The 22105-nt window shown below is 44.0% G+C and overlaps 1 protein-coding gene across 4 annotated transcripts in view; it reads right to left on the reverse strand.

Annotated features, from left to right (window-relative positions):
- Positions 1–639: 639 nt before the first annotated feature.
- The window catches only part of LOC139542558 (signal peptide, CUB and EGF-like domain-containing protein 3), a 104631-nt gene continuing 83165 nt past the window's right edge, over positions 640–22105 (reverse strand). For 2 of the 4 annotated variants that reach the window (XM_071348134.1, XM_071348137.1), the window contains 14 exons: positions 16228–16344; positions 12797–12919; positions 9154–9267; positions 8927–9022; positions 7038–7154; positions 6582–6743; positions 6171–6374; positions 5692–5853; positions 5369–5536; positions 4936–5097; positions 4437–4634; positions 4094–4246; positions 3906–3985; positions 640–3765 (listed from right to left, as the gene is read on the reverse strand). In XM_071348134.1, coding sequence (XP_071204235.1) covers positions 3613–3765; positions 3906–3985; positions 4094–4246; positions 4437–4634; positions 4936–5097; positions 5369–5536; positions 5692–5853; positions 6171–6374; positions 6582–6743; positions 7038–7154; positions 8927–9022; positions 9154–9267; positions 12797–12919; positions 16228–16344 — 2009 coding nt within the window. In that variant the 3' untranslated portion in view covers positions 640–3612. Of the gene's footprint in view, positions 3766–3905; positions 3986–4093; positions 4247–4436; positions 4635–4935; positions 5098–5368; positions 5537–5691; positions 5854–6170; positions 6375–6581; positions 6744–7001; positions 7155–8926; positions 9023–9153; positions 9268–12796; positions 12920–16227; positions 16345–22105 lie in introns of all 4 variants that reach the window. The other 2 variants (XM_071348133.1, XM_071348135.1) reach the window with 1 other exon arrangement.

Raw genomic sequence — 22105 nt, forward strand, 5'->3', positions numbered from 1 at the left:
CTCATATCAACCATTAACTCATCAAACTGCAACAACCTTTCTATTCCATCTATTATTGTTCATGCTCTGTATGACTTGATTTAATGGTCATCATTTAGAAAGATTTGTGATTCAAATTTTAAACATGGTTTACACACCCTTGTTAATAAGGGATACAAAATATATCTGCTCACCATAGCATTTTGACTATGAGAATTAGGGCTGGATTCAATCTGTATCACAGAAGTATCACAGAAGATCCGCGTTATAGCACGATTTACATGTAAAGGCATTGTCCGCAGAGATTGCATTCACAGTAAATACTGAATATGTCGTCTCAATCGGAAATTACCTTTACATTTTAATGCCAATTTTCTGTGATACGTTACGGATCCAGCCCTGAATTAAATTCTACAGCACTGGATAGAATCTCAGTACAATTTTGGATTAAATTGATGCTAGAAGGATTTTCTTGTCTGTTTCCATCCCAATTTCAAGGGTCAGTCAGAAAGACCAGTACCCAAACCCAGTACAGAAAATACTACCTGACACACCCCTTATGGATTGATTTTAAGAAATGGTTATTGTCTGAGATGTCCTTAGTCTCATAAACATCTTTAAGGAAAAGGGCTACCTTAAGACATCAAATAATATTCGAAATTAAACTCAATTACAGTATGTTTATTTTGATAAGTGTTTTCATTTCACCTCTGTACATACTCTTTATTTTTTTTACTTAATTTTTTTATACAGTTGATAAAGTTACATGTACGTGTGCATCTTCATCTTTATGGGTTGAACACAGTGAATGAGCATTTTAAAGAACAAACGAGAGCTACAAGAAATGTAAGAACACCAATTCCATTCATTTAAAAAGACAATACAAAATCCAGACATTTTTACATGAGAAATAACAATTTTCAAGTGCAAATACCATTATCAACTCTATGATACATCATAGCAAACGCATGTTTAAAAAAAAGCTACAAAACAGAAACATCTGACGTGTTCAGGTTGCAGGGACAGAGGGAGGAAGATGGAGGGAGGGAATGGTGAATTGGGGTAGGTGGGAGCAGTGAGCGCTATTGACATCGAAATGCTGAAGAAAAAACTGGATGATATAAATAGTAATGGCAACTTAAGACAACCATAAATGTAGCTAGGCTTTTTTTGGAAACATTCAAAGGGATACAGATATGGCATTATGTGTGACTTGTATTAAACAGTTCCTCTGGTCTGCAAGGCTAGACCACCCTTGTCATACAATTTAGCAATGTGGTCAAAATCCCTTTCCCTTATCCAGAAGCACATGTACACTATCTAAAGGTTGTGTACAGTAGCTTTTACTGTTTACACTTTTTATTTTCTCTTTTATATACAACAAAAACTGAAAAAAAAAAACCCATCAGAGTTTGCAAGGGAAATCCATATGATGTTTATGAGCAGTAATATATTTATTTGTCTTCAATGAGGGTTTGAGAGTGTTGAGGGGATTACTTGTTATCATTGTCATTAGCTTTTACATTGACAATGCAATTGTTAGCAATAATTCAATTGCAATATTATTGTATTGATCAACTATATTGGTTTTTCACGATTATTGTAGTGGGATGCTGAACTTTATTCACAACCCTAATGTCAGTCACATTTGTTTTTAAAGAAATCCAAGAATATGTTCTCAATATGTGTTGGCAGATTAAAACATTGTTATTTAGTGTTTCTCTGGACACAGAGAGAGGAGTAACACAATGGAGACTTAATTCATTACACTTATACAACAAAGGTAGGATGACAGGCTCTAGATCTAGTGCACAAGATAATAACTTGGCCTGCCGTGCAGGCAGTCTTTGGAAGAGCTGGTCTTATTGGGACAGAATCTGACATGGGTGTTTGGGAAGGAAGGGGGCTGGGGTGGGGTACTTGGATTAGGGAGAGGGTGAAGCGGACATGGGTGGAAAATAGTTTGGGGTCCTGCTCAAGATAATTAGGATTAAAAGGATTCAATCCTCGTCTAATTTATTTTCATTATTTACAAGATTGAAAGAAAAATTCAATAAAATGGGTTGGTAGGCCATGGATGAAGAGACAAATGTGATGTGACTATCATTTACATGAGGACAGGTGGTAGAATTATATTTATACTTATGATGCATCTCTCTCAACTTTATTTTATATTAAAGCAGGGGTGTCAAACATACGGGCCGTGAGGTCCAATACGGCCCGCGGGTGGTTTGAGTAAAGCAATAAAAACTTGAACGTTAAAACGATTTCAAAATTCCCAAACTGATTGACAGCAAGGAAATATTAAAAAAATTCAGTGCGGCCCTCCGGACCTTGTTGAAGACTGAATGTGGCCCTCCGGACCTTGTTGAAGACTGAATACGGCCCCTGGAGCAGAATGAGTTTGACACCCCTGTATTAAAGCAATGGACTGTTAGTGTGATGCGAGGTCAGAAAACACCAGAAAAATAACTTGAGATTGAAGAATTAAAGTGACCTTTTTAAAAGAAGCAGCAAACGTATGTCCCTCAAAGACATTTCTCTGTCTCTCTCTCACAGAGTTGTGTCCAACAAAGACATTGTCTGTATCACAGAGGCGTGTCCCTTAATTAAGACGTCTCTCTGTCTCTCCCTCACCAGTCATGGTCCACAGAGACATTTCTCTCTCTCTCTCCTGTGGCTTTCACAAATCTAGTTTTCTATTTATTTTCCAAAATGTCCATCACGTTCTGGAAAAAATGATAAACTACATTGTATACGCTTTGTTAAGTTAACTTGGATATAGAATAACAGAAAATGTCTGAACGTAGGTAACAGACAGTTATACAATCTGGACAGAAGAAAAAAACATAGAATAACTGTTTTAACAGTAATACCTTAACAAGAAGTTGCTCTAAGAGCTCAAAAATAGTAAGGCTTTGAATGTTGTGGAATGTAACTATGACATGAAACTGACAGGTCCTTCTCCTTGAGGCTTGTTCATGGAGGATATAGATCTACAAAAGGTTATACATTTATCAAAACAGACTCGTCCTGGAATGGATTGAGCTGAAGCTGGAACTCAAGTGAAAGACTATTTATTAAAGCACATTTACGATAACTCAGTTCCAGCTCTAAACGAATGTGACAAACATATTACCCTTGTAACATCCTTCTTCTTGTCTGACATAAATGCCACTACCGTTGTCCATTTTGTCAACACAGACTTAACATGCGTCATCTGAAATACGCACACATCCTTCGCATTGGGGATTGCTGTGAAAATGACATACAAGGTCATACATGCTAATAGAAACAGCAAAAAAACTAAGACACCAACATATTGTATTGGTGATAAATATTCAGAAAGAAGAGATGAGAAAGACAGCCTGTACTGTACTTTGACTCAAGTTGGTTGACTTCATGGACTGTATGGTTTTGGAGGAAATGAAACGGCTTAAAACCAAACAGATGGAGAAGATCAACATGTGGTACTGCATAGCGAAGTGTGTCGTCAAAGCCTCTACAGTATGAAAAAATAGATTTATTTTATTTTATTTTGGTCAACTTGTTTAAAGTCCTGTGAGAGTTCTGTGTTTGGCCTGTAAGAGGGGGCGGGGTCTGGTGCTTTAGGGTTAGGGTTTGGTGTGGCAACTACTTATATGGACGCAAGAAGCCGGAGACTTTGCTGCTTATGAGGCGTATGAACGAGCGCGGCAGCATCTCGTTGGACTCCCGAGTGGTGTACTTGAAGTAGTTGTTTGGGTGAGCCAGCACGTCGAAGAGAGTTTTAATCAGCTTTTTATCCTGATGGAAAGAAGACAACAACACAGCACACTTATACAATTATATGACAAGTATACAATTATTCAGAGAACACCTGACTTGAACATGAACATGACCCACTAAGGGATGTAATAGTATGTATCTTAGCAGCAGGCACTAACCTTTAGGATTTCTTGATGGTTTTCAGAGGCATAGAGTCTTCCATCCCTGACAATGTCCTCTACAAGCTGTTCATAATCCTCTGTAAATACACAAAAAAACATGATACATTAAACACCAAACAGCTCAGAATCCGAGGACTTACCCACTGTTTTATCATTGAGAGTTCATGTGATGGGTGAGAGTTTACCATCGTAGGTGACATAGGGGATCTGGAAGCCTCGGGCACTGTTAGCCTCGTTGGACTTGAAGTTGATCCAGAGTCTGCGGGAGCGGGCGGTGAAGGCGATGGGTCGCTCGTACGTCTGACATGTCTCATAGGTGGTGATGGACGTAGCCGACCCTGGAAGAACGGACATGAATAACAGAAGATTGACTGAATACTCTAACTTGGCATACTGGATTGATATTATGGTTGTGGAACACCACACTGGTTAGAGAGGAGGTTGGTGAGGGGAGGAAGGCTCATAATAATGGCTGGATGAAATGGAATGGTATCAAACACATGTGCTGGGATATATGAGAGTTCTCACAGTTCTTCCTCATAACCAGTACGTCTCCACACTCGTCCTCTGAGGGCAGGAAGATCTCAGGCACCACAATGAGGATCTTGCGTTTGCTGGGCGGGTTGATGTTCCAGATGCATTCCACGTTAGCTGGGTAGTTCCCGGGGTAGTTGGGGGACTCAATGTAACCTGTGAACTCGCCCATCTCTCCTCCGCATTCTCGGTCTAACATACACATACATACACAAAAGAATACACGTTATTAGTGAATGCATCTGGAGCTTTGGAAAGAGAGACAATATCAAAAAAAATATACAATAGATTTTCATTTGGCTGGATAAATGAAACATTTTTCAATTAGTCATGTGGGAATTTTGGAAACATTTGGATAATTTATGCATCCTGTATTTTGAATTTGATATTCTGAGAAAAGGCATGGACCTTTTGAAAGTCCAAAAGTGAAAGATTTTCCCTTTGAAAATGATTCCTATATGCAGATAGCAGGTTTATACAATCAGGCCCTTACTCTTGCACTGAGAGACACTGGTGGCCCCATCAAAGTCTGTAGTTGTGTTGCCAGGACAGGTAATGCAATAGTTCTGTCTGAACTCTGTCTGGTAGCTGCCCAGAGGGCAACGAATACAGCGGTGCACCGTAGTGTTGTAGTAGTGGCCAGGGGAGCACTGAACTGCAGAGAGGAGAGGGATGACACATACACACATTTACAAACCAGATCTGAGATGAAATATTGAACTGATCGCACAGATGTGTGGATCTCTCTTGTCGTGATGTGTGTTTTGTCCTACATTTTTTATTTGAATACCCCGTCCCCACAGGAGGCCTTTTGCCTCTCGGTATGCCATCATAGTAAATAAAAATGTGTCCTTAATTGACTTGCCTCGTTAAAGGTTAAATAAAATAAAAATAATATGATGTAACTGGTTGGATAAACCACTGACCTTTGACCTCACAGTCATGGAAGGAGCTGGCCCCCTCCCGCTTGGTGCTCAGCCCCCCTCCGCAGGGGAAGCACAGGGTTCGTCCCAGGTCTGGCTGGTAGGAGCCATACGGGCATGGCTGGCATGGCTTAAACCCATCACTGGAGTAGTACCCAGTGGGGCACTGACCTTGATGTAGACAACAGTGACAATAGACACTTTCAGTCAGATAGAGATGTACAGTACACTGTGCTACACTCCACCATAGGCTATTGCACAATGTTTGCACATGCAGACATACGTATGGAGATTAGTGCGCTCTGCCATCAGGGGTGTGTATGTACCTGCGCAGGAAGAGATGTTGCGTGCCCCGGCAGGACCATGCCCGTCACTTCCAGGGCACAGGTCACAGGCCAGCTGCCCTTCCCTCTCCTGGAAGGTGCCAGGTGGGCACTGGACGCAGCGCTCCTGTTCCCCGTGGTAGTATGATCCCGGCAAACATCTGACTGAGAGAATAGCCAGAGGGGCTCTGGTGAGAGAGCTATGCAGTCCAGTACACACACTGACACCAAAAACTCTTCTTAGCCCCAAACTAACTAGCACAACACATCTCTAGAGATGTTTGTGTATTCAGTACATAAGACTCTACATAAATACATAAGAGTCATAAATAGTCATGACAACGGATGTAAGTTTATGGTTTGCGTCGTGACATTGTCTTGACTGTTTATAACATCTGTTATATTAGCATTATAACAGTTTCAGGCAGAGTCTGGTGGTGGTAAATAGTGACAGAGAAAGATGGCTGCCTAACTGGTCTTACCACAGTGTCCACTATCCTTCTCACGGCCTGGCCCACAGTTCTCATGGCTTGAGGCGACCTGGGGCAGCTTCTGGGCCACCTCGTACTCCAGCCCAGCCACGCGGATCAGGAAACGGTCCTGGTTGATCGACTTCTTCAGGGCCTTGATGTACGTCTTCACCTGCTTCTCCATGCGCTGGCGCAGGCAACTCAGGTTACAGCTCCCTATGAGGGAGAAAGGGCAGTACAGGATAATATTATCTGTAACTGTGCGACCTGATCAATCAATCAAAATATATTTATCAAGCCTTTTTTGCATCAAGTGCTTAACCTGGCCCAGACCCACAAAGAGCAAGCCGCAGCATGGTGGCAAGTAGGTATATCAAAGAGGACATCTTGTAAATCCCAGTATTGGTGTCCAGACTGACTGACCTGTGGTGTCCCCTGGCTTGACTTCCGCCTCCAACTCAAGGGTGATGCGTGTCACTTCCTTATTGGTGGGGTTGCGGGCACGGCGCCCTTTGGACTTCTTGGTGGAGTCACATTTGAGGTTGACAAACGTCACCAGGCAGTTATTGCAGGGCTGTCCACCTCCTAGAAGCATAAACATTACCTTGTGTCAGGAATTAGGATCCATTTTAGGGGTTAGTTAGGGGTTAGTTAGGGGTGGCAGCACTGGTTTGGGAACAACAGCAAATAAGACAGATTATTGGCTTCAAGACACAATCACAGTGATAGTTGCTATGTAGTGTACATAACAGCCCACAAACCCCCAAATGCTTGATATGCACATACTGAATATGAGACATACAGAGAAAAAGAATGCAGGTCTTTTTGTAAGGCCATCATTACCAAGGTCTGGCATGTAGGCCGGATGTGGCCCCTCACCTGGCCCCAGCGCTCGGCCCCTGTCCTCGGCCCGGCCCGTCAGCTTGGGGTGCAGGTGGCACTTGGCATCTTTGATCTTGAAAGAGGCAGTCTGCTTCACTGGAGGGGCGCCTGTCTCTACAGGTAAACAGAGCAGTGTAGGCGGATGGGTGTAAAGGAGGATTGCACTAGAACAGAACCATTCAGTCCATGAAACAGTGGCAAAGATAGGAACAATATACAAATACATTGATACTGACCACAACCTTAACTCCAGATGTAACCATATCCCTAACCTTAACTCCAGATGTAACCCTATCTCTAACCCTAACTCCAGATGTAACCCTAACCCTAACTCCAGATATAACCTTAACGCTAGCTCCAGATATAACCCTAACCCTAACTCCAGATGTAACCCTTTCCCTAACCCTAGCTCCAGATATAACCCTAACCCTAGCTCCAGATATAACCCTAACCCTAGCTCCAGATGTAACCCTATCCCTAACCCTAGCTCCAGATATAACCCTAACCCTAGCTCCAGATATAACCCTATCCCTAACCCTAACTCCAGATGTAACCCTATCCCTAACCCTAACTCCAGATGTAACCCTATCCCTAACCCTAGCTCCAGATGTAACCCTATCCCTAACCCTAACTCCAGATGTAACCCTATCCCTAACCCTAACTCCAGATGTAACCCTATCTCTAACCCTAACTCCAGATGTAACCCTAACCCTAACTCCAGATATAACCCTAACGCTAGCTCCAGATATAACCCTAACCCTAACTCCAGATGTAACCCTATCCCTAGCTCCAGATATAACCCTAACCCTAGCTCCAGATGTAACCCTATCCCTAACCCTAGCTCCAGATGTAACCCTAACCCTAGTTCCAGATATAACCCTAACCCTATCTCCAGATATAACCCTAACTCCAGATGTAACCCTAACCCTAACTCCAGATATAACCCTAACCCTAGCTCCAGATGTAACCCTATCCCTAACCCTAGCTCCAGATGTAACCCTAACCCTAGCTCCAGATATAACCCTAACCCTAGCTCCAGATATAACCCTAACCCTAACTCCAGATGTAACCCTATCCCTAACCCTAACTCCAGATGTAACCCTATCCCTAACCCTAACTCCAGATGTAACCCTATCCCTAACCCTAACTCCAGATGTAACCCTATCCCTAACCCTAACTCCAAATGTAACCCTATCCCTAACCCTAGCTCCAGATGTAACCCTATCCCTAACCCTAACTCCAGATGTAACCCTATCCCTAACCCTAGCTCCAGATGTAACCCTATCCCTAACCGTAACTCCAGATGTAACCCTATCCCTAACCCTAACTCCAGATGTAACCCTATCCCTAACCCTAGCTCCAGATGTAACCCTATCCCTAACCCTAGCTCCAGATGTAACCCTATCCCTAACCCTAGCTCCAGATGTAACCCTATCCCTAGCTCCAGATGTAACCCTATCCCTAACCCTAGCTCCAGATGTAACCCTATCCCTAGCTCCAGATGTAACCCTATCCCTAACCCTAACTCCAGATGTAACCCTATCCCTAACCCTAGCTCCAGATGTAACCCTATCCCTAACCCTAACTCCAGATGTAACCCTATCCCTAACCCTAGCTCCAGATGTAACCCTATCCCTAACCCTAGCTCCAGATGTAACCCTATCCCTAACCCTAACTCCAGATGTAACCCTATCCCTAACCCTAACTCCAGATGTAACCCTATCCCTAACCCTAACTCCAGATGTAACCCTATCCCTAACCCTAGCTCCAGATGTAACCCTATCCCTAACCCTAACTCCAGATGTAACACTATCCCTAACCCTAGTTCCAGCCACAACCTTCTACCAAACTCCTAAGAATGAGTCTGAATCTGTGGGACACCGTACCTATGCAGCTCTGACTGCTGCTTGTGTTCAGTCTGGCTGGGTTTTTGCCTCGAAGGATGGGGATGCCACAGCTCACTGTATAGCTGCTGTCAGATTCTGCAAAGGATGAAACATATTGTTACAGCTTCAGTCAGAAGTCATTCAAATAAATAATAGCATATCACGTTAAGAGAATAAGAGCTGCAGCAATGTGAATGGACTTGGTTATTGTATGTGGATGTCACTACCTGCCAGATAGTGAGCCTTGGAGGCGCAGGTGAGGGAGCAGCTCTCTTTCTTGCCCGTTTTACTGCAGGTCAGAGTGGTCTTGGGAGCTAGGCCAGGCAGACATTTCACCAGCTCTGGATGAACATAAAAACATCATCACACAATCATACACTACTCTTTAAAGGTGCAATATGCAGAAATCGCTCTGCCATTTCCTGGTTGCTAAAATTCTAATAGTTTGCCTAATTTCAGTTTATGTGACAAAACAAGCATAGTGCAGAGAATCAGTGTACCATCTAAACCGCTGTGAAATATATTTTCAATAACCAAAAATATTGTATTTTTTCATCCTTTCATTTTCAGCTTGATTGAAGCTGGTGTACCAAACCAAAAGTAAAAGATACAAAAACGAAAAGTAAGAACAGGATTCATAGAAATAGCGTGCACAGAACAGATCTACCGCTTCTTAGACTTGCTTTCAATGAGACAGATCTATAACTCATGTTTCTATGTGAATAGAAAATTACACAATACAGCCTTAATTACAGGGATAGGGTTACATCTGGAGTTAGGGTTAGGATTACATCTGGAGCTAGGGTTAGGGTTACATCTGGAGCTAGGGTTAGGATTACATCTGGAGCTAGGGTTAGGGTTACATCTGGAGTTAGGATTAGGGATAGAGTTATATCTGGAGTTAGGGTTAGGGTTATATCTGGAGTTAGGGTTAGGGTTATATCTGGAGTTAGGGATAGGGTTATATCTAGAGTTAGGGATAGGGTTACATCTGGAGTTAGGATTAGCAATAGGGTTACAGGCAGCAGGCTGTTAGTCAGACTGCAAGCTTAGTGGAGTCTGCCACTAGCACAGTCAGTGTAGTCAGCTCAGCTATCCCCATTGAGACTGTGTCTGTGCCTCGAACTAGATTGGGCAAAACTAAACATGGAGGTGTTCGCCTTAGCAATCTCACTGGAATAAAGACCTCGCCCATTCCTGTCATTATTGAAAGAGATTGTGATATCTCACATCTCAAAATAGGGCTACTTAATGTTAGATCCCTCACTTCCAAGGCAGTTATAGTCAATTAACTAATCACTGATCATAATCTTGATGTGATTGGCCTGACTGAAACATGGCTTAAGCCTGATGAATTTACTGTGTTAAATGAGGCCTCTCCTTCTGGTTACACTAGTGACCATATCCCCCGTGCATCCCGCAAAGGCGGAGGTGTTGCTAACATTTACGATAGCAAATTTCAATATACAAAAAAAAAAGACTGCGTTTTCGTCTTTTGAGCTTCTAGTCATGAAATCTATGCAGCCTACTCAATCACTTTTTATAGCTTCCGTTTACAGGCCTCCTGGGCCGTATACAGCGTTCCACACTGAGTTCCCTGAATTCCTATCGGACCTTGTAGTCATGGCAGACAATATTCACATTTTTTGTGACTTTAATATTCACATGGAAAAGTCCACAGACCCACTCCAAAAGGCTTTCGGAACCATCATCGACTCATTGAGTTTTGTCCAACATGTCTCCGGACCTATTTACTGCCATAGTCATACTCTGGACCTAGTTTTGTCCCATGGAATAAATATTGTGGATCTTAATGTTTTTCCTCATAATCCTGGCTATCGGACCACCATTTTATTACGTTTGCAATCGCAACAAATAATCTGCTCAGACCCCAACCAAGGATCATCAAAAGCCGTGCAATAAATTCTCGGACAACCCAAAGATTCCTAGATGCCTTTCCAGACTCCCTCCACCTACCCAAGGACGTCAGAGTACAACAATTGGTTAACCACCTAACTGAGGAACTAAATTTAACCTTGCGTAATACCCTAGATGCAGTTACACCCTTAAAAACAAAAAATATTTGTCATAAGAAACTAGCTCCCTGGTATACAGAAAATATCCGAGGCCCTGAAGCAAGATTACCATCTACATAACATTACAAAAATCAGAAACGATCTGTCCAAAAATGATAAAGAAAAATCTATTCATGCATTTGTCACTTCTAGATTAGACTACTGCAATGCTCTACTTTCCGGCTACCCTGATAAAGCACTAAATAAACTTCAGTTAGTGCTAAACACGGCTGCTAGAATCTTGACTAGAGCCCAAAAATTTGATCATATTACTCCAGTGCTAGCCTCTTTACACTGTCTTCCTGTTAAGGCTAGGGCTGATTTCAAGGTTTTACTGCTAACCTACAAAGCATTACATGGGCTTGCTCCTACCTATCTTTCCAATTTGGTCCTGCCATATATTTGTTTTTATTTAACCTTTATTGAACTAGGCAAGTCAGTTAAGAACAAATTCTTATTTACAATGACGGCCTAGGAACAGTGGGTTAACTGCCTTGTTCAGGGGCAGTACGACAGATTTTTACCTTGTCAGCTTGAGGATTTGATCCAGCTACCTTTCGGGTTACTGGCCCAACGCTCTAACCACTAGGCTACCTGCCGCCCCGTATATACCTACACGTACGCTATGGTCACAAGATGCAGGCCTCCATATTGTCTCTAGAATTTCTAAGCAAACAGCTGGAGGCAAGGCTTTCTCCTATAGAGCGCCATTCTTACGGAATGGTCTGCCTATTTATGTGAGAGAAGCAGACTCGGTCTCAACCTTTAAGTCTTTATTGAAGACTCATCTCTTTAGTAGGTCCTATGATTGAGTGTAGTCTGGCCCAGGGGTGTGAAGGTGAACGGAAAGGCACTGGAGCAACGAACCACCCTTGCTGTCTCTACCTGGCCGGTTCCCCTCTCTCCACTGGGATTCTCTGCCTCTAACCCTATTACGGGGCCTGAGTCACTGGCTTACTGGTGCTCTTCCATGTCGTCCCTAGGAACGGTGCGTCACTTGAGTGGGTTGAGTCACTAACGTGATCTTCCTGTCCGGGTTGGCGCCCCCCTCGGGTTCATGCCGTGGGAGAGATCTTCGTGGGCTATACTCAGCCTTGTCTCAGGGTAGTAAGTTGGTGGTTGAAGATATCCCTCTAGTGGTGTGGGGGCTGTGCTTTGGCAAAGTGGGTGGACTACCTGGCCTGATGACTCCTTGCTGTCCCCGGTCCACCTGGTCATGCTGCTGCTCCAGTTTCAGCTGTTCTGCTTGCGGCTATGGAACCCTAACCTGTTCACCGGACGTGCTACCTGTCACAGACCTGCTGTTTTCGACTCTCTCTCTCTACCGCACCTGCTGTCTCTAACTCTGAATGATCGGCTATGAAAAGCCAACTGCCATTTACTCCTGAGGTGCTGACCTGTTGCACCCTCTACAACCACTGTGATTATTATTATTTGACCCTGATGGTCATCTATGAACATTTGAACATCTTGGCCATGTTCTGTTATGATCTCCACCTGGCACAGCCAGAAGAGGACTGGCCACCCCTCATAGCCTGGTTCCTCGCTAGGTTTCTTCCTAGGTTCTGGCCTTTCTAGAGAGTTTTTCCTAGCCACCGTGCTTCTACATCTGCATTGTTTGCTGTTTGGGGTTTCAGGCTGGGTTTCTGTATAGCACTTTGTGACATCGGCTGATGTAAAAAGGGCTTCATAAATACATTTGATTGATTGATTGACCATCCTTTCCATTACTTGGAACCAAATCACAATGTATGTTTCAATCTTCTGACCACTGGGTGGCAGTGTTGTTACATACCAATGCAGTCCTTCTTGTTCCAGTGAAGCTTGTATCCAGGTGGACAGGTACACTCGTAGCTACCCAGAGTGTTTACACAGCCATATTTACAGCCACCGCGGTTTATACTGCACTCATCAATATCTGCAAAGGGAAGAAGACAGTTATGACCATGTATGTCTAGACACAGAGTCTAATATACTCATTTACATTTTAGCAGACACTTATTCAGAGCGACTTGGGTTAAGTGCCTTGCTCAAGGGCACAAGGACATCTTTTTTACCTAGTCAGCTCAGGGATTCAAACCATCGACCTTTCAGTTACTGACACAATACTCTTAAACGCTAGGCTACCTGCTGCCCCACACTCATATGAGTGGAAATCCAAAACACACCAAACGCATAGACATATGCACAAACACTCTCTCTCTCTCTCTCTCTCACTCACTCACTCACTCACTCACTCACTCACTCACTCACTCACTCACTCACTCACTCACTCACTCACTCACTCACTCACTCACTCACTCACTCACTCACTCACTCACTCACTCACTCACTCACTCACTCACTCACTCACTCACTCACTCAAACCTGGTTGCAAGAGAAGAAATAACATCAATATAACTGAGCTATCATGATAGATGAGAGAGAATAATTGAAAGAAACAAACGAGAATGTGTTCTGACAGCTGCAAATGAACAGAGTTTCTGTGAAGTCAATTCTACTGTCAGTGATCACTTCTACAGAAGATGAATGTGTGTTTTGGTAAACCAGGCTGATTGCTCATTTGAAGTCTAATCCAGGGCATGTGATATCACTGCTCTGCATTTCCCCTTAGTCGAAACTTCAACTTCTCTTCCCCCAAAGCTCACTCTCTTTGGGAAGAAGAACATTTGGAGGGACTTTGCAGAGCCAGATAGGAGTAAATTATGATCACTTTTTAACACACAGAAACCAAAACCACTCAAACCATACAGGAACCAGATGGAGGTTGCCTAGGAACCCAGACAGAAAATGACTTTATTAGTGTGATGAGGGGGACAAGGCAAGGCAGTGTGGCTCGGGGTTGAGCGCTCAGCCAGGCTAAGTGACAGGGACACCAGCAGAGGAACACAGATAATGACAGTGATTGATGATGTGGCCTGCAGATAGAAAATGTTCCTCCCTGTTCTGTACGGCGTGAATAAAAACAGCCTGCGAGCCTCCAGTGCTCTGTCCCGCCATGGAGATGATGACTTCATCAAGAGTGTTTGGCTGGTGTTGAGTTGCCAGCTCCGCTCAATGCGAAGGAGATGCATCCGTCTGTCAAACAACTTGTCTGAAGTCTAACCTTCATGTTGAAGAACTCCATTTAAATAATAGAGAGCGGGAGATGGAGAGAGAATCACTTCTCTATGCCAAGCAAAGTTGATTTTTTCCTTTTATTCTTCTCAAGCTTGAATGTGTGAATGAATATGTGAATAGACTTTGAGTATGCTTTTATCAAGCCATCTCTAGAGCTAGCTCTATCTGTTTCTGTTTCTGCATCCTCAGAGGAAATCAACTCATGTATCCCAGAGGCCAATGTAGGACAGGAACATAAGGGGGGAGAGTCAAAGAGAGAAGTAAAAGACTTTCAGATTGGCATGTATGCTGACAATTGTATGTGGCTGCTATCATCCGCTGGTGTCGAAGGCATTACTCCAATTCCAGGGGGGAACAAAATGAAATATGAAAATAAGCTAGCTCAGCCGGCAGCTCTTGCTTTCTTCAATAGACATCAATACCTATCATCTTCCCGACACGCAGACACACATTCTTCTGCCCCAAACTCCGGTGAGACTGAGAGGCTATAGAATAGGCTAATCACAGTTTGACTGTGAAGGTCAACAGTAGACAGACAGCCCCACGTCTGTAGAGCATAGATCTAGGGCTGTACAGCATTGATCTAGGGCTGTACAGCATTGATCTAGGGCTGTTAGCTATAATGGGGTACCTTGTCTCAAAGATAGGTTCTTTGGGACCTTTCTTGTCTTCATTAGTCTACTCAATGCTTATCACGTGATTGTAACCGAGTCAAATAGAACATGTATATAAATTGTATCTTAGGGAGCAAATATCAACTTGGTTTTATGTAAACAACATATTGATTCATTCAGATGGATTTATCATGTACCAGACAGTAACATCTATTAACTCTATAGCTAGCGTGCCACCTTATATCATGCCTCTCACTTTAACACCACAGTGCAGCTCTAACGTGATGTTTTCCTAATGGCTTGGAGGAGAATGTCTCAGTTGGGGAAGTCTTTCTCAGATGTCAGCTGAAGCCAGTGATGACAGGCCTCCACACTTTCCTTGACAGCAGGTCACTGACCTTATAGGGGTTGTTTGGGGTGAGTCCATTGTTAAGCACTGAGCAGCAGTCTCTGGAGTGTTTGGGAGCTATGTTTCAACTGATAAGCTACGGGGAATAACACAACCTTGGTCACTGCTGAAGAAGAGGAGGTGCAGGGGAAGCAACATAAATCTCAGGGTTATCTAACAGTTCTGAGGGGAGAGAAGAGGGAGGGAAGAGTCATTCATCATTAGGAGGACTCTACAATGGCACACAGATACACACACAGCTCTTATGCCAGGCAATTGTCCTGCCCTCTCCATCCCTCTCACTCACACATATTACCACATTCCATGTCCTGGAAATATGCTATCATAACATTCCTGCCGTGGTAGACTTGTCAAAACGAACAAGAATAGAGAAGAAATAATTGCAATGTGTTTTGTGTGTGTATATAGGCTCTCTCTCTCTCTCTTCCTCTCTCGCTCTCTTCCTCTCTCTCTCTCTCTCTCTCTTGCTGTCTCTATCTTCTCTCTCTTCTCTCTCTCTCTTTCTCTCTCTCTCTCTCTTTCTAACCTACACCTCCTCTGAGAGGCCCTCAGGCTCTGGAGACGGCAGCAGATTCAGAGTTGTGATACACAGACCATGAAAGGGCCGCTGAAACAGCCTGATGCGCTCAAACGGGCCCCCCTCTCTCTCTGCCCTGCAGATCTGGCACACGCCAGCCGCCTGGAACACGAGACTGACTCCTTTATTTCTACCACACTGGAATAGATCAACAACTTTACCACAGCATCAAGCACATAACTCTTATAATAATTGTTTGTTTAGTGCAACAGGTGGAGTCATGTGTGCTACTGTGTACTACTCATGTCACAAAAATCAAGTCTTCCTTCACCTCGGGATTGCTAGCATTAGACTTGACTGGTCTGGTAAGCAATATGAACTAGGGAGCCATACAAACAGGCTACAAAAAAACAAGTTGCTATAGAAGCTAGCTGAAGTAATGATCATGAAGATTCAAGTTATTATGGATAACCTAGCAGGCAGGTGTGGTTTCTAGAGAAGGTGAGGTGGACTGTGTGAGTAATGGTGTACAGACATGTGGAGAGGGGGAATAAGTGTCACCTCACCTCCACAATGTGCCAGACCGTAGAGAACATAGCCTTTATGACAGAAGCACTGGAAGCTGCCGGGGGAGTTGACGCAGGAATGGTCACACGTCCGGTCAAAAGAACACTCGTCAATATCTGGGAAGAGGGGAATATAAAGAGACAGGTATAAGTTCACATTATTCACTTACACAACTTCTCAAAACTCATTTGAGATTTTATAATAGAAAATATATATATATATGACAACTTGGATTAGAAATAAATTGCAATGGGACACAGCAAAATAAATAAATAATGTTTTTTAAATTGAATACCATTTTATTTGGTATGAGACATTGGTTGCCAGTCTGAGCAGTAGCAAGACTGTTTCACCTACTGATAACAGGAGCTTTGGGCCATTTTTCAATTCCCAAGTTACCTGTCAATCGTTTCACTATACCACTGTTTCTTCCACAAAAAAATGGAAAATAACCATTTAATGAAACTCACTATCTCAAATGTCTTATTATTGTGTTCTGAAGCCAAGTGGAAATCATTTGTCTGAGAAGCAGTCCTGCTTATCTAGGAATGTGCTGTAACGTGAGACCAGAGAGGGGTCATGAATCTGTCCGTCAAAATAATCTCTCCAGCCATCTTCCCTGACACTGACCCCAGGCCCACCACCTTGCACTCGGTGCACGAGAATAACTTCCTGTCTGTTGTTACTTCCTCTATCCTTATTCCCTGCCGGACTTTATCAGATAATTGGAACACCACTGGACTCTCATACATGTACCTCTGATATCACTCTCCATGCCTGTGAATTAAAATGGAGTCCTGGCTGAGATCATTAAAATAATAAGGTGGAGGACATTTGGGTTCGGTAGCCTACTATCCAATGTTTAAATGTCAGTAATTACATATGTCAAGTCCAGACAGCGTCTACAGAGAAGAGAGCTCGGAACTGGAGAGAACGGGGCCTAGTTACATCTTTACTGGAAATGTAATTGGCTAAATTGAAAAGGATAGAAAACGTAGGGAGGTTCCCAGGCATTTCATAGTCTATATTCTCCCCATTCTGAACTTTGTCTTACCTGGCTCTAAGGCACTGTCAGCCCAACATCAAAAAGATGATAATGGTTTGATAGTATACATTACATGGCAATTATAGGAATACTGCTAAAGCTAAAAAATACTGGGTTACCAAGAACAAGAAGGAAGATCTTAACTTTGTCAGCTGCAATATAGGGCGTTTTCTTTCTCTTTTTACCTTCTAGCACAGTGGACATCCCCAAATCTTCATAGTTGAGGCGTAATCCCTTAGACCATTGAACTCTGTCCAGCCTTGAGAGAGAAGTTACTAGTCTAGGGATGCGTCACAAATGGCACACCATTTCCTATTTATTGCAGTACTTTTGACCAGAGCCCATAGGGCGCCATTATATGGGGAATAGGGTGCTATTTGAGACACAGCCAAGGAGTTTTGGCAAGCCTCTTGTGAGAATACCTCCAACCAAAGACATGGGATTGGGTTGAGATTAAACAACTATTAAGTGATCAGCTTTCAAAGGTTCCGTGCTTCAGGAGGAACACCGGGTGATGTCGAAAGTTTCAAAAAACCCTAAAAGGCAACTTGGCATAAAGAGTAGATATTCATCCAGATAAAGAAGTGGAAGTGAGCCCCACTATGTTCACTTTGTGAACTCTTTCACAATAACTTGAATGGAATCTTATAGTGTTATTGTTTAACACTGGGCCACTGAGAAATGAGAGATGCTGAGCGGTTCGTTTTATGTATTACCACATTGGTTTATTATTTCTCAACTCCAAAGTCAAAAATAGAAATGAACTAGAATCATTTGTTTTGCTTGAAGGCACCCTTCTGGGATATTGGGATGCTAGCCACCATCTCAGGACTGGTGTTGACTGGGGACATGCTTTGCTGCTGGGACATACTCTACTCATCTCTGATCAATAGGATTCAATGGGAAGAAGCAACCTGCAGTGGTGTATTGTACTGCACTGTACAAAGCAAGGGATGGGCTTGGATGTGTCAGGATGCCTGGGACTACGTCGTTGTTTACCAGCAGGTACGGTGAGGTATGCGGGGGTTGGCAGGGCTAGAGGCCCATGTACGTGCAAGGGGACACGGGACCAGAGATGAGGGACACACTGAAAGAACAGTGGCTGCTGTTTTTGAATAGAAAACAGACAGAAACACCCTCGTCTTGCCCTTCAATCTGAACAATCTCACATTTCTGTAAGTGTGTTATTTATGGGGTGCCAGGCATATCGCCCCTACAGTGTAAGATTGAAAGACAATGATGAAAATAAAAAAAGCTAAGGCCACAGGTTTCTTTCGACAATCCTCCTCCGTCGCAGACTCACAGTGTCCCAGACTGGCCTACGACTCACCCCATCACCTCCTCTTCCCCCCTCAGTTACACAAAATAACAATCCTTCAGAACAATCCTTCAGAGTTACAACAATAGAAGGGTGAAACAATGCCTGGCCGAGGCTGTTTACACAGAGTAGATAAGGCCTTTATCAGTGATGCTCCTTCTGAGGGAGACCTAGTAGGATCTGATAAGGGTACTCCCACCATGCCCTCATTGGGATCAGCAGGGGATGGGGGAGGACAGGGGGCAGGAAGGGGTAAGGAATGCCTCCAGGCCCTGGACCTGGCCGGGCCAGACATGTCACGTCTTGATTGATGGGCCACGCATGGTCCGCTGTCAGCTGGGAAACACTGACTGTTCAAATCAAGATAAAAGGTTGTGAAGTTCAGTTTATATATCCCAAGACTGTACTATGCACTTTCTGTACTGTAGTAGGTCATTTTTTTACAGAATGTTACAGCACAGCCACATCTCTGATAAGGCAGGACATCTTATGATTGAGTTTCTAGCTCTTTAATTCACTCATGGCACTGGCTTTAAGTGGGTAGATGAGTGTTATTTGGCTTCATGCTCACCACATGTCCTTCTTCCTTTTTGCACCCCAAACTTCCCAATAACAATGTCCAGCCAGGCCAGGTCTCAGCTAGCTGGGATGTAGCCCCTGCTCCAGTCACCCAGCGGGGCCTGAGAAAGTGCTGGTGACACACCGCTTAACTAAGAATGAGTATATTGCTGTTGATCTTAGGACATTGTCCACTCAAAAAAAGATATGCATGAAAAACACAGCTAAGAAAAAAATGTCCAAGCAGTATATTCACCCATAAGCCTGTTCAGCTGTGATACTCTGTAGCGCTTATGGTGGTGTGATGTTTTGTCTGCTATCTGTCTGCTGCGTATAAGATGTCACTGTCATTGAGCAAAAGCCAAGTGGCTGGTGTTGGGCTGCAAACCCTGAGGTTCCCAGGCAGCTACCTGTCATGGAAATACTGTACGGTCATGTGGGACTACCTAAACATGATATCCTGAAGGTCAAAACATCTAATTAAAAAATAGGAGGGGGAGGAGGAATCAGAAGCACTGAAAAGCCAGTAGTCAACTAGAATCACACTATAGACCTGCTGAAACCTATGGCTCCCTTCCATGGCCCAGTCAGTCAGTCAGTCAGCCACCTACATGTAGAAAACACACAGAATTACCCTACCAGCTGCACCAACCTGAGAGGAATTTAGAGAAATGAAGCTTTTATTGTTGGGCGTGCTCTCTCTACTTCTTTTCAGTTGGCAGGGAGCAAGGGAGGGATAGGGATAGGAGCATGAGGAAGAGTAGACTAGACGGATGAGTGTGCAGCGTGATGTAGTGTAGTTTGGAGTGTAGTGTAGTGTTGTGTAGTGTAGAGTGGTGTAGTGTAGAGTAGTGTAGTGTGGTGTAGCGTAGAGTAGTGTAGTGTAGTGTGGTATAGTGCAGTCTGTTGTAGTGTAGTGTGGTGTAGTGTGGTGTGATGTGGTGTGTTGTAGTGTAGTGAAGTGTGGTATAGTGTAGTGTGGTGTAGTGTAGTGTGGTGTAGAGTAGTGTAGTGTGGTGTAGTGTGTTGTGGTGTGGTGTGGTGTTGTGTGGTGGGGTGTGGTATAGTGTGGTGTGGTGTAGTGTGTTGTGTTGTAGTGTAGTGTGGTGTAGTGTGTTGTGTTGTGTTGTAGTGTAGTGTGGTGTAGTGTGGTGTAGTGTAGTGTGGTGTGCTGTAGTGTGTTGTAGTGTGGTGTAGTGTGGTGTAGTGTAGTGTGGTGTGGTGGTGTGGTGTGGTGTAGTGCATTGTAGTGTAGTGTAGTGTGGTGTGGTGCATTGTAGTGTAGTGTAGTGTGGTGTGGTATAGTGTGGTGTGTTGTAGTGTGTTGTAGTATAGTGTGGTGTGGTGTAGTGTGTTGTAGTGTGTTGTAGTGTGGTGTGGTGTAGTGTAGTGTGGTGTGGTGTAGTGTAGTGTGTTGTAGTGTAGTGTGGTGTGGTGCAGTGTGTTGTAGTGTGGTGTGGTGTGTTGTAGTGTAGTGTGGTGTGGTGTAGTGTAGTGTAGTGTGGTGTAGTGTAGTGTAGTGTGGTGTAGTGTAGTGTGGTGTAGTGTAGTGTGGTGTGGTGTGGTGTGGTGTGGTGTAGTGTAGTGTGGTGTAGTGTAGTGCAGTGTAGTGCAGAGTACTGTAGTGTGGTGTGTTGTAGTGTAGTGTAGTGTGGTGTAGTGTGTTGTGGTGTGGTGTTGTGTGGTGGGGTGTGGTATAGTGTGGTGTGGTGTAGTGTGTTGTGTTGTAGTGTAGTGTGGTGTAGTGTGTTGTGTTGTAGTGTAGTGTGGTGTAGTGTGGTGTAGTGTAGTGTGGTGTGCTGTAGTGTGTTGTAGTGTGGTGTAGTGTGGTGTAGTGTAGTGTGGTGTGGTGTGGTGTAGTGCATTGTAGTGTAGTGTAGTGTGGTGTGGTGCATTGTAGTGTAGTGTAGTGTGGTGTGGTATAGTGTGGTGTGGTGTAGTGTGTTGTAGTGTGTTGTAGTGTGGTGTGGTGTAGTGTAGTGTGGTGTGGTGTAGTGTAGTGTGTTGTAGTGTAGTGTGGTGTGGTGTAGTGTGTTGTAGTGTGGTGTGGTGTGGTGCATTGTAGTGTAGTGTAGTGTGGTGTGGTATAGTGTGGTGTGGTGTAGTGTGTTGTAGTGTGGTGTGGTGTAGTGTAGTGTGGTGTGGTGTAGTGTAGTGTAGTGTGTTGTAGTGTAGTGTGGTGTGGTGTAGTGTGTTGTAGTGTGGTGTGGTGTGTTGTAGTGTAGTGTGGTGTGGTGTAGTGTAGTGTAGTGTGGTGTAGTGTAGTGTAGTGTGGTGTAGTGTAGTGTGGTGTAGTGTAGTGTGGTGTGGTGTGGTGTGGTGTAGTGTAGTGTGGTGTAGTGTAGTGCAGTGTAGTGCAGTGTACTGTGGTGTGTTGTAGTGTAGTCTGGTGTAGTGCAGTGTACTGTAGTGTGGTGTGTAGTGTGGTGTAGTGTGGTGTGGTGTAGTGTAGTGTGTTGTAGGGTGGTGTAGTGTGGTGTGGTGTAGTGGAGTGTGGTATAGTGTAGTGTGTTGTAGTGTGGTGTGGTGTGTTGTAGTGTAGTGTGGTGTGGTGTAGTGTAGTGTAGTGTGGTGTAGTGTAGTGTAGTGTGGTGTAGTGTAGTGTGGTGTAGTGTAGTGTGGTGTGGTGTGGTGTGGTGTGGTGTGGTGTGGTGTAGTGTAGTGTAGTGTGGTGTAGTGTAGTGCAGTGTAGTGCAGTGTACTGTAGTGTGGTGTGTTGTAGTGTAGTGTAGTGTGGTGTAGTGTGTTGTGGTGTGGTGTGGTGTTGTGTGGTGGGGTGTGGTATAGTCTGGTGTGGTGTAGTGTGTTGTGTTGTAGTGTAGTGTGGTGTAGTGTGTTGTGTTGTAGTGTAGTGTGGTGTAGTGTGGTGTAGTGTAGTGTGGTGTGCTGTAGTGTGTTGTAGTGTGGTGTAGTGTGGTGTAGTGTAGTGTGGTGTGGTGGTGTGGTGTAGTGCATT

This window comes from Salvelinus alpinus, chromosome 17 (genome assembly GCF_045679555.1).
Source record: "Salvelinus alpinus chromosome 17, SLU_Salpinus.1, whole genome shotgun sequence".
Classification (NCBI taxonomy): Eukaryota; Metazoa; Chordata; class Actinopteri; order Salmoniformes; family Salmonidae; genus Salvelinus; species Salvelinus alpinus.